We start from the raw sequence: 12,646 nt of genomic DNA on the forward strand, positions 1-12,646 counted from the left end.
AGCCTCAGGGGGGGCCCCCTGCGTTCTGCAGCGTGCAGTCGCAGCGGGACGCGCAGGGTGATTGAGAAGGGAGGGCCTGCGGAGAGTCCCTGGCTGTTTGGGTGAATAATTGAAAGTGTATCTTTGCTCATCCAGTAAAAGGCCGCTCCTGATGTTCCTTTAATGGCCCGGTAATGTGATGTGATTAAAGGTGATGGATCCATCCCTCCGCCCCCGCGTTCGCCAAAACAGTACAAGCAGGCGGGGTCAGAGAGAGCAGCGAGAACCTTCTGGAGGGCCACTTATTAGAAATGGGGGGCGGGGTGGGATTGCGTTAAATGCTAAGAAAGGGGTGTGCCGCAGTATTGGCCAGGAATCTCAGGGAGTGGTTTCCGTGGCAACCGAGGGGTGGGGGGTGCGGGGTGGGGAGCGGTGGGTGCAGGGTTGGAGGGGGGGCGGGGGGGGTAATGCGGAGAGTGTGCTGCGGAGCGTGTTTGCCGAAACAAAGGCAGCGGCGTTTCTCCCTTTAGCGCTGCGCTGCCATTGGCTGAAACCCTCGTTCTCTCCGGCAGAGTGACGCAGACCTATGACGCCGGCGCCTGTGTGTACTTCTATTTCGCCTTCAACTACAGAGGGCTCTCCGACCCCGTGCACGTCTACGAACAAGTGGAGGTAAACCGGGCTCTCTGTGGCCAGAGCACCATCACAGGCTTTGTCACACAGAAAAAGAAACCACGACGGTGTTGCTTTTGTGTGTAAAAAGCTCACCAGCAAAGGGCTCAAAACAAACCCTACAGCCTACACTGAGACCTACAGCATGAACATGAGACAGGAAGAACACACAGTGGCAATAACTGGCCATTCAGCCCATCTAGGCTTTCAATTCACTTACAAACTCCAAGTATCCAGCGGTATTACATGGACATGAATACCTGGGCTATCTGCCTCTGTTCGGCTAGCTTCAGTCAGAAACCTGCACTGGAGAAACATAACCTGAGCGCAGGTCTTTGGGTTGCCAAGTTGTTTGAGAGACGAGCCTCTCTTCAAATGGGTGGCTGGCTCTCCCTTAGTACACGGTCTGGCCTGCACTGTGGAAGAATAAAGAATAAGTAAATAACAGACATTTGCAGAAGTTTCTTTTTCTGTTTGCATGCCACTTATCTACCTCTCTCTATGACCAGCATAGGCTCTCTGTATGATGTGTGTATAAATAAGTCCTTTTTTAAAATATTATTAATATTGCTTCCCTGTAGTACTGACACAGGGTAGTTTTTGGAAATTGTGAATGGTAGTATGAACATAAACCGAATTTCCTTGGTACTGTTGCTAAAAAGTGATATTCTTTCAATGAACATCCTTTTCCTCATTAAACTTGATTGATGGGCTATACTGGTTAAATTCCTGCCCCTGTCTCTACAGCATGCTGCCAGGGAGGAGATTCTGGCTAACGGGGGAAGCCTCTCGCACCATCATGGAGGTACCGTATCCCATCATGCACTGCTGCGGAGAACCGTGCTTTCAGTATAACCGCAGCAACACACACAGACAGCCTAATAGCCTTTAATACTAAGTGCCCGACAATTTCAGCTCCATTACTGCACTTCATTATGTTGTGTACTTGCAGGTGTTGTTGGGAACAGTGATCGCTGATGTAAATTGCAGAGTAATAACGTGAACCTTATGAGGCTATTGAAAGTTCAGTTCTGAGCTAATGTTTTATTTGTATATCAGGCTATTTAGATGTTTGTAGCTGTGCTAAGTGGGTTTTTGCTCATTTGATAAAATTATCAGGTTACTATTGTCCCCTGTTCAACCCTCAACATTTCCCTCCTCTAATATCTGATGTTAATCTAATATTATTTTCTATCAAGCGTGTCAGTTGAGGACTTCCTACTGTTCAGGCTGCATTTGGGAAATCACTTGCGTCTTAAAGTTAACCCACGGGTTCTGGGTGTTTACTCTGCAATTAAAACCAGTTGTAAAGTTTTATTTAAAGAAAGGAAACGTGGAATATGGCACACAGCTCCATAACTGTATCATGACTGTGTTCTTGTTTCCAATTGGCTTCAGAAGCTAAATTGTGTACACCTGAGTCACTATTGGATGCCGAGGCAAGTTCTGTATGAGTGGCCTGTGACACTATACTAATGTTAAGGGCTGCAACAGTAAAGGTAGATGTGATTTGATATTCTGCGTTTTTGACATTTGCGTATCGGTTCTTGAGGGCTGTGGTAGCCTTCCAGGGGCACGGCAGCGTGTTACAGTTCACTGATGAAATGACGTCGCTTTGCGTCAAATATCTTGGGAATTCTGGCATCAATCATTGGGATGCATTTACGAGGCAGTTCCTCAGAGGATGAATCATTAACGTGCAACTGAGCTGACAGCTGAGGATTAGCGATTGATGAGACAGCTGTGAGTAAAATTTCCTTTTATTTTTTAAACGAAAATTGCGAAAGCATAAATCAGCATCTATTGGCTATAGGGATTACCTGGGTTGGACAGCATTGCTTGGAGATGGGTCGGCATCCTGATTATTTTGTGATTTGTTTATCCTTGATAAAACACCCCAATCTCATACTACGATTAGAGTGTTTTTCCTTCAATTAATGCAGGTTTATACAAATCGTTTATGTATGAAATAGTGTCAATAGTCTTATATTTGGTTGGGAAATAAAAATTTACTATATCATCTGTTGTGTATTGTTGGAAAGCATATGCGTGTGCTGCTAATGCTGCTCCTTCGGCCAAATCTCCCCAAAAGGCATTATTAATCTCTATGAGACTACATGGTACAGTAAAGGCTAAATAAATAAGGACCAGCTAACGGCTAAGATTAGAAACCGGTTTGTTCACGAACCTGTCTTTTCACTCTTCGTTCTGTTCACCGCCAGCATGCTTACGCGTAATGTTGCTATAAAAAGTCATTTGAAGGAAGTTCATACCAAGCCAGGGCCGTTGGTTTCAGGTTTCAGGTTCCGGGTTTTTGGCTTGGCCTGGTTTTACGCCGGGCCGGGCGGCCTGCCCTCGACGCTGCTCCCTCTCGCCGCTTCCTTCGCGCGGCAGAGAGCAGTTCCCACCGAGGAGACAAATGGCCCCGCCGCTGCTTTTTTGTTCATTCGGACACAGACAAAATGAAACGTGAAGGGGGAGAGAGAAAAGAGGAGGCCTCCCCCTTTGCCCTATCGGGTCTAAATGAAATGGCCGCCTTATCTATATTGCCATCCGCCGCGCTGTTTTCACGCGTCGCCTCTGGCCATAAATCACCGCCGTCGCCGCCGACCGCGCGGCGGATCAGCTGGGATATTAAACCGCCATCTTTATTTCCCCCCCTTTTTTTCATTCGTATCAGAGGCAGAGTGGGTTAAAAATTAAAAGGCTGTTAATAAAAAAACGAATGAATAGAAAAAGAGAGGAGCGGACGGACGGACGTGAACGATCAGCCCGCGTTCCCGTCCCCGAGCGGGGCCACCGCTGCGCTTAGCGGGAAAGAGGGGAAGTGTCAGGGGGAGAGAGAGGAGGAGGGAGAGGGAGGGAGGGAGGAAGGTGGGGGGGGGGGGGGGGGGTATTGATGCGGGGCCCCCTTTGTGGGCGCACTCTGTAATTGTGATTAATAATGGCGGGCGCTGCTATCTGGGTGCGGACAGACCGGTTTGTCTGCCCACAATCACGCCGTGACAAATGGAGCCGGTTTCTCCGGGTTTTGTGTATCGAGGAAAACAGATGTAGCCGGGGAAGGCGAGGTGGGAGGGCACCGCAGGAAATATAAATTATTCTGAACCTGGGTTTACGCCAGGCTGTGCGAGCGCCGCCGCCGCCGCCGCCGTGTGAGCCCGCGCCCCCCCTCGCCCCCCCCCTCGCCCCGCGACGCTCCTGACGCAGCGCTCGCTTCACGAGGACAGACAGCGCCTAAATATTTACTCAGCAAATGATTTACTGACTTTTTTGTGTCTCGGAAATTGGAGAAACCGCCCACCGGTCAGGCGTTCGGCAGACGCTGCCGAGTAATTGATGGGGTGATTTTTCTGCCGAAAGAAAATCAGACCTTCGGACGCTAGGTGTACAAATGTATTTGTGATGCTGTTGTACCTCATAACAATCATGGAAGAATTACGGAGATGCGTGAAAGCGTTATCGATGTCTCGGCTTGGTGCTGGCGTTTAAGCTGTGGCTCTCTTCAGTGTTAGCATTTGAATGGCTCTGAATGTGAAAATGTGAAAGAGGGGGATTTGGAGGGGCGCGGCAGTCACCGCGTGGAGGGGCTCTAATGTAGGAGATCCGTTCAGTCAGTTATTCATTCGGGCGATTCCCATGCGGTCGTAAAAAGGCGCTAAATAAGCGCGGGGCTCTCTCCGCGGTTCACCGCGTCACGCGCGCCGCGGCGGAGGGGCGGCCGTCAGCCGGGGCGGCGGCGCGGCCCGTCTCCGAGGAGACGCGGCGCTTTGTGAGGCGGGCGGGGGTGCCGCGGAAAGCCTGCGGCTCATTCATCACGGCGAAAGCGGGTTTTTATCGCGGCCGGCGGTCGGACCGGAGCGCGCGCCTCGCTGCCCTTTTTAACTTTGATACTTGTCTCGTCCTATCAGACGGACAGGAGGCCCGCGCCCCGCTCCGCTCCGGAGGGGGGGGTCCCCCGGTCCGCGTTTGGTAGAGCGCGCCGCCGCACTTATCGTCGCTTCTGCTCCGCACGCGTGCTCAGCTGCCTTACAGGTCTCTCAGGGCTGTGTTCTGCTAAGGAAAAACAAGCCGTCTGACTTGTACGTGTAATTAGGCTTGGATTGACAAAAACCTTTGCGGGGAAGGTCTCATCGGGCTGTTTTCTAGGAAGGGGGGGAAATAATTCTGTCTACCCCGTACGTGTAATTAGGCTTGGATTGATATTTGTTTTAGTTTTTTTTTCCTGAAAGGTCTCAATGGCCTGTTTCCTATAAAGTGGGAAATTAGGCTTGGATTGACATTTCTTTTTTTCTGTTATGATGCCCCTGGTGCTGAATTCTAAAAAGAAAAGTGCAGGTGATGCTCTGGACTAGTACACATTTAGAATATTGAATGGGAGAAAATTACACCGGTCATTTTGTTGAGTAGAACCAGCGCATCAAGTCCCAAATCTTTATAAAACTGATTGAGCTTGATGCATCAAATTTGAAGGGCAAAATGTATTTATTTATTTGAAGAGTGGTTCTTCCGTGTGCAGTTGTAGAATCGTATCAAAACAACAGCTTAACCAGGGGTCTCCACTCAGTAAATTATGCTGTATGGCTCATTACCGAATTTCCCTTTGCAAACGGTGGGCTTTCAGTTTCTTGCGAGCTTTCATGTTTACTGTGTCCGTCATCGATTATCCTTCCTTGTAATTACCTTGTAGAGGAAAAAGTTTCTCTTAGTGGTGCAAAAAGTGGAGCTGGACGCCTTGTCGACGGTTTCGTCTGCCTGGTCAGAAGCCCTGGTAGATTTATTGCAGTAGCAGGGAAAGTGGGGAAAATGTGACAAGATAGATGTGTAAATTATCGCAGTGACAGAGGTAATGATGCACTCCCAGCACCTTCTGTTCCCCCCCCCTTCTCCGCAGAGGAAGGGGTGGGGGCGGGCAGCAGGGGGGAACAGGCCACTTAGTTAAACATTTGGAAGGTGCTGATTGGGTGGCGGGCCCGTGCCGTCCCTCCGGTCCCATCTGGGCGTCCGAGAGGCGGGGAGGGGCGGGGTTTGGCGGGCCTGGAGGGGGGGAGGGGGGCGGGTTGACACAAGCCAGCCCGTGCGGAACCCCTCATCTGTCCCGTCGTGTAAGGGGCGCCTGGCCCGGCCCCGCGGCAGCCCTGTCGATCGCCCCGGCAGGCTGGGAGCGCGCGTTCGGCGACGGCGGCAACGGCTCCGCTTAGCCCCTCCCCTCTTCCTCTCGCCCAATTACGGGAGGAGGCTGGGGGCTGTTCGCCCGGTTTGGGGCCATGCGAGAGCCCGCGTGGGGCGTTTCCCGGGGTTACAGACGGATCAAGCGGGCGTGTGCTTGGCCCGTCCCCGCCCTCCCCTCTGCTGGCCTGCTGGCATCAGCGCGGGTGCGCCATCCGGGCGCGATGCGGGAAGCGGGCCTCACAGCCCCGTGACTGGCTCGGGGGCGGGGCCTCGCGGATGACCCCGTGCCCTGCAGTCAGAGCTCCTCTCTTACGGTAATATGCTGACTCATATTTGAGCCTGAATCCTCTGACACACTGATACATCAGTGAGCTCTCAGGTGTAGACCCTCCAGATCTACAGGAGAGTGAGGAGATGCCTGTAACTGTCATTTTAGGCTGCCCAGCAACAAACGGGCTTATTTTGTAGCATTTACAGTATCCTCAGATCTTAGACTCGGGTTTGTTTCCTGCTAACTTAGCAGATGCTCACATGTTGCATTAACATGCCGTGTAATTCATTGGCATTAATAAAGTTTACAGGCCCTCTTTGTAACTGAATGTGATGCTTCCACCGAATTTGTGACACGCCGCCCCCATGCAGAGCTGCGTGTGACACACAACCCCTCCCTGCACGCTGGGCAGTCCATTTCCTTTCCTTCGGCACAAATGGAGAGGTGGCGCAGAAGGGAAGGGGCGAGCCAGATCGCCGCGGAGTAGGAAGGGGCGAGCCAGGTCGCCGCGGAGTAGGAAGGGGCGAGCCAGGTCGCCGCGGAGTAGGAAGGGGCGGGCCAGGTCGCCGCGGAGTAGGAAGGGGCGGGCCAGGTCGCCGCGGAGTAGGAAGGGGCGGGCCAGGTCGCCGCGGAGTCGGAAGCGGCGAGCCAGGTCGCCGCGGAGTAGGAAGGGGCGAGCCAGGTCGCCGCGGTGCGTGGCGCGCGCTTGGCTGTCGGCAGGAGGGCGCAGGAGGGTGCGTTACAGCGCTCCGCTTCTGTCGGCTCGCATCAGCGAGATGGGGGCGGAGCCTGCGGGAGATCCGCATGGCGTTTTCTGAGGCCTCGTCTTCGCTCGCCGGGCAACCAGAGCACGATTCCCCAGGATCGCCTATCAGCCCTGGGATCAGCGTGTGTGTGCGTGTTTGTTTGTGTGCGTGCTTGTGTGCGTGTGTGTGTGGGTGCGCAGGCGGGCGTGCGTGTGGGTGTGTGTGGGTGTGTGTGTGTGCGTGTGTGTGCATGTGTGTGTGTGTGTGTGTGTGTGTGCGCAAGCGGGTGTGTGTGGGTGTGTGTGCGCGCGGGCGGGCGTGCGTGTGTGTCAGGGGGTTGGGGGGGAGTGTATTGATTAGGGATGTGAACAGTTTGTTGATTTGTTGATTGTTGCGAGCGTGCATGTCGACTGTTAAATTAAATAATTGGAAAAATTTCACTTCGTTATTCTCCAACCGTTCAAAATGAAAGAGAACCAAATGTTACCTTGGATACTGCTCTATATAGGTAATAGATGAGGTGAGCGGGGCTTGTTGTTTTTCCACTTCACTTACCGTCAGTTGAAAAGATGGCCAGCTTGCAATAGAGTGCTGTATGGATTGATTTTGAAAAGCTCAATGAAAACACTTTTCAGTGCAAAATACTCTATATGACCTATAGTGAAGGCACATCTTAATGCTACAGCATACAAACGCATTCTAGATGATGCTGTGCTTCTCCAGCAGTTTGGGGAAGGCCTTTTCCTGTTTTGGCCTGACACACTGAGGTCCATATCGTGTGGAAGAACTCGATTGGCCTGCACAACCTCAACCCTATTCAATGCCATTGGGATTAATTGGCAAGCCAGGCCTAATCGTCCAATCAGTGCCCAAACTGACTAATGCTGTTCTGGCTGAATGGAAGCAAACCCTGCAGCAATGCTCCAACATTCAGCATAAAGCCTTCCCAGAAGAGTGCAGGTTGTTATAGCAGCAAAGGTTGGACCAACTCCATATTAATGCCCATAATCTTGCATGAGATGTTAAATGTCAGGTGTCCACATACTTTTGGCCGTATAGTGTATGTGCTGCCAAATTTGCATACCACACGTGCACATCTATGATGTTAATCCACATAAGAACAAAATATCAGAGGCCAAGGGATCACAGCAAACAAGCACCCAGCTTAGTAGTGAGACCTTGTCAGTGTGACCGCTGTCCTGCTGGAACCACCACATATTTAATTAGTGAAATGGTAACGAAAGCCATGTGGAGATGCATAGGAACCCTTTTAAAAGCAAGTGCATGAACTGTTGGTTATGAGGTGGAGTGAGTCCTTAAATGTTTCTGTTTTACACTGTGCATTTTACAGGATGAATCTGCAAGTTGCGTTTACCCACGAGACCGAGCGTGCTCAGAACCCGCCTCCGCACCATTAGCGCCGTTCTCCCTCTATGACTAATGGAGAACGTTCGGCTGGTTTCGGTCTTGCGACATCGGTGCTATTTCACTTTGGTTCAGAAGCTGGCCAAGGAAAAAAAAACATTAATGGTTCTCCATTTATTCACGAGACTGGTGTATCCTGCTTGAGTCCCCGTTAATTAGCGGTTATTTTAAGCTTTTAATGTCGACGCGTTTGCTCTGGACAGCAGAGGGAGCTCATGAGAAAAGTCCTGGAAAAGAATGTGAATGTTTTATTTTCCTTTTTTTTTTTGGTCTGAATGATGAATTTACTCATGTGGCTACATTTGTCCTCGTGGTTATTATATAGTTAGAATGGTAGCATGGAGTGCTGATTAGTCTTAATGGTCTCTTATTTCAGCCGGAGCTGGAAAATGAATGTGCAGGAGGTTCATCATTTTTCGGCTGCCTGTAGCTTCCAAATTGCACGCATTTGAAACAATCGTTTCCAAACTGCCACTCGTAATAATTACGGTTTTTCCGGGAATCTTACGCAGAGGAAGAACGTGTCACATCTCGTGTCCTTTTCGCGGCGCAGTGGCTGTGGCAGGGGATTGTGGGAAACCCGCTGAGAGGAGAGCGGAAAGGGCTGGCGGAGCCGGGCTCTACTGAAGGGCCTTGGAAAGGGAAAGAGGAGGATTTTTCCAGCGCTTTCCGCTGAACCGGTTTCAGCTGTAGAGCGGTTGCCCGGGGAAGCAGTTGGCTTGCGTCCGTAGCCAGGGATACGTGCGTTTGGCAGAGACGATACGCCTTAGCTGGAGAGAGCGGGGACCGGACAGCTGGCACAGCGCTGGGCACCAGAGTGAACGGAGGAGCGGTGGCACCTGTCCAGCGCTGCGCCAGGTGGCCGCCGCGTCCCGCCGTCCTCATTTTTCACCCGTCGCGGGGAACCGGGCGCGGCGACGTCCGCCCGTTCCCCCGAGCGGGGGGAGAAAGCGGGCCGCACGGCGCAGCCCGGTTCAGCCTGCCCCAGGACGGTCGCTGTCAGCCGCGCGGTCCCGTCTCCGTTCGTGTGTCCCCACCCCCCCCACAGCCCCCCTCCCCCTCACTCCGGGGGGGGGGGGGGGGGGGGTGGGACACGGCACGCGGCGGCCGGCCGCTCCACTGGGAACGCACAGAGCCTAATGAGTTTGATAGTCTGCTGGGCTCCATAAATCATGGCATGCAAAACATTTCTCCGTTCTGAATAAGAGCATTTATCACCCACTGTTTACTCACTCACTCTCGCAAGATTGATCGGCTCCCAGCAGCCCGCTGAACACTCAGGCACTTCCAGTTTGTTTTTTTTTTTCTGTTTTTGTTTCATGCTCCCCCCCTCACCCCCCCCCCCCCCCTCCTGTCATCTTTCAGTGGGAAAGCTACGGAAGCAGTGGATGAAGGAGTCCATCTCTAACGTGGGTTTGGGGATGCTCAGATCCGTCAAGGACTTCGTGGACCCGGATAACATCTTCGGCAACAGGAATCTCCTGTAATCCTCCGTTCTCACCACCAAAATGTATGTGGTTTTTACAATATCCGGTGGCATTGGAAATAACAAATGACGAGTGGTTAATCGATTAAAGAGGTGTCCGTAGCCCTTTTGCTGTTGAAAAGGACGGCCATGTTTGTACTGGGCAGCATTGCTGTCCACCACAATATTACGACTCCTCCCTAATTCTGCACATTCTGCTTGACATGAACCTGAATAGAAACCTTTTCCTACTGCAGGCTACTGTGTCTCCAGGGGAAAAGTGTGGCTTTAAAAGTCACGTGTAGTCTCTTCTGAATCTGTACTAATGTACACTCCCCTCATTCTTTGTCTAGTCACCTGACGGAAAATTAAGGCGTGAAACATTAAACTGTGTTCATTTCCACGGCATCTCAAAGCTGCGATGTGCTAAATGAGTAGTTTGGAATGTGTGGTGCACGTGGTCAGTACCAGTTCATTATGCTTATCCCCGATGAAGATATTTATACGTCTCCATAATTTCTGCGTCTTTTTTCATTCGTTTTGTATGCCTTTTCCACTGTAATGTTCCCGAATCACCTGTGCTCGCCATTATAGCGTTAGGTTACTGAAAAAAAAAAATCTTTTTCTAAAGTACTGTGCCTTTAAGATCTCTGCCTTTCCTCCCACACGCCATGTGAAGTGTTTACTCGCCGTGTTTGTGCGTCGCGCCCAAACTCTTCCCCGAATCATTCCTGCGCGGCGTCTCGGGCCCGAGCGGCGCCTGCGCCGTTACGGAATCCCTCAGAACTTTGAGGCGAGTGACGCCAGGCCTCCTGCGGCCGAAGCCTCGTAGCCGCCACCGCTCCACGTGACCGCGTTTTCTTTCGACCGCTTCCAAGAAAACTTTCGCCCGAAAGCGTTCGGTTTACTTCAAGGTTTCCCCCCAACTTTAGCCCGTACCTTTGACTTTTAAGTTCTCAACCCGATTCATGCACACGTATATTTGGTGTCACTCTGACTACTGCCAACCGACTGAAGCAGCCGCTGCTGTCGACTGGGTTGATTTCTTTTTTTTTCTCCCCCCCCCCCGACGGGTAGGACTTTGTTTGTCTAGCTCTCGATGGCTGTTTAAGTACATGATCCTTGCCTGTCAGGCAGCAGGCAGAGTTTTGAGATGAGGCCAGGAGTCTTCTTGCATTGTATTTACTTTAGTGTGAACATGTTTGCAGAGAACTCACCTGAATTAGTGTCACAGTACACATGTTTGTACCAAAGACATTCAGATGCACCACTATCTACAGTCCCTCACAAATTTTATCATATGTATATGTTTGTATGTGCTGTACAGTATCTACATTATACATGAAGATGTGAACACCATATATATATATACATATATATATATGCAAGAAGCTAGACTAGAATGATTGATCTTTAAAAAAGATCTTTATAAAGTAAAATGTATTGATAATTGTGACTGTTATTGTAATTACTACACATACCTGTCAGTCATTTTCATATTACACATTCTTTCTTAAAGCCCAGTATGTCCATTTCTGGCTATGCCTTTGAGTTGATCCTTTTTCTCCATATGTGTCTTTGTGAGCCGGCCTGATTATGATGCTCTGTTGATGTGAATTTTTACTCAAACTGCAGCCATTTTATCTTTTACTGAAATGTCATTTTTGCCTGTACCAACCAATGAATATGCAGATGATTTCTTTTAGTATACATTATTTGTATTCATATATTGGCCACAACCGCAAACCCAAAAACCAGTAATCCTGATGGAAGGTGCTAGAATAAGATGCAACATGTGCGCTGATGTTAATAGATTTAGTACCTTTTACTGCACTCTTCCTGTGTTATGCTTGACTAGGTTGCCTTATGGTTATGTACAGTGGATAGTATCCCCTCTTTTGCGTCCATCTGTCCACAGATGTCCGTCACTTGTCTGAATTCTTGTAAATTGTCCCAGTGAAGCTCCGATGAAGGAAGTGTTTGGCCTGAAGCCAACTTAAAAAGCCATTTTCTAACGTTTCCTACTTTTGCTTCTGAATCCAGTTTGGAATTACATACATACTAATTTGAGAGCTTGAAATCAGAATGTTATCAAAGTTTTTTTGGTTTGTTATTTTGTTATTTTTCCAATTGTTGTGATAATGTATTAACATTGCAGTACATTTTTGTCAATAACATTGGTGCAATAAATGACTTGATTAAATCTGGATGGTATTGTCTTTTGTGTGTTTTCTCTGCTGATGCTTGGAGAAATGAGGTGTAGATTGACATAGATGGCATAGATTCAGCAAGCTGAAGTAAGGGAACTGTCTCCTTCAATTCCTGCTGATGTTCAGTGTTCCTGCAGTGGCTGATCTAACTTTAATGCTCCACTAACTTCTCAATCCAAGAAGAGCTGAATGGCCAGTACTCCTCATCATATATCCTTTTGTTCTTGTGAAGCCATGCTGAACAGCAAGTGTTGCGGCAAACATGGAAGACTTGGCACACTTGCCATCTGCCCTTTGTGAATTAAGGTGAATTGAGTACGTGTGGTAACTACGGCACTCGGCCTCAAGCATTCCGAGGTCATGGGGTCAATGGTCATCTGTTCTACTTTGGGCACATGCTACTGGAGGCACTCCCCAAGGGGTAAATGTGCGCTTTCCCACCAAAGAAAATGAAGAAGACCACTGCATCACATTGCATCACATTGTGGACGGGAAATTTGCGTTTGTGCAGCTTTCATAGTTTGACACGCCGAAGTGGCAGAAGTGTATTTGTGTAGTTTCAAATTTGTGTTTACATCATTCAGTAAATGCCTATGTACTGTATGAATATGAAAAATGCTCACCCCAGTCAAAGTCGGGAGACAGAAATGATCATACACTGCAGGAGAAATTAAGCGTTTTCTTGACCTCAACTCAGTTGTTTTGT

The 12,646-nt window shown here is 49.8% G+C and overlaps 1 protein-coding gene across 1 annotated transcript in view; it reads left to right on the plus strand.

Moving 5' to 3' along the window:
* The window catches only part of agps (alkylglycerone phosphate synthase), a 49,968-nt gene extending 38,035 nt beyond the window's left edge, over positions 1-11,933 (plus strand). The window contains exons 18-20 of the mRNA XM_064327282.1: positions 552-651; positions 1,399-1,456; positions 9,631-11,933. Coding sequence (XP_064183352.1) covers positions 552-651; positions 1,399-1,456; positions 9,631-9,752 — 280 coding nt within the window. The 3' untranslated portion in view covers positions 9,753-11,933. The remainder of the gene's footprint in view (positions 1-551; positions 652-1,398; positions 1,457-9,630) is intronic.
* Positions 11,934-12,646: the final 713 nt, after the last annotated feature.

Source organism: Anguilla rostrata, chromosome 3 (assembly GCF_018555375.3).
Source record: "Anguilla rostrata isolate EN2019 chromosome 3, ASM1855537v3, whole genome shotgun sequence".
NCBI classification, from domain to species: domain Eukaryota; kingdom Metazoa; phylum Chordata; class Actinopteri; order Anguilliformes; family Anguillidae; genus Anguilla; species Anguilla rostrata.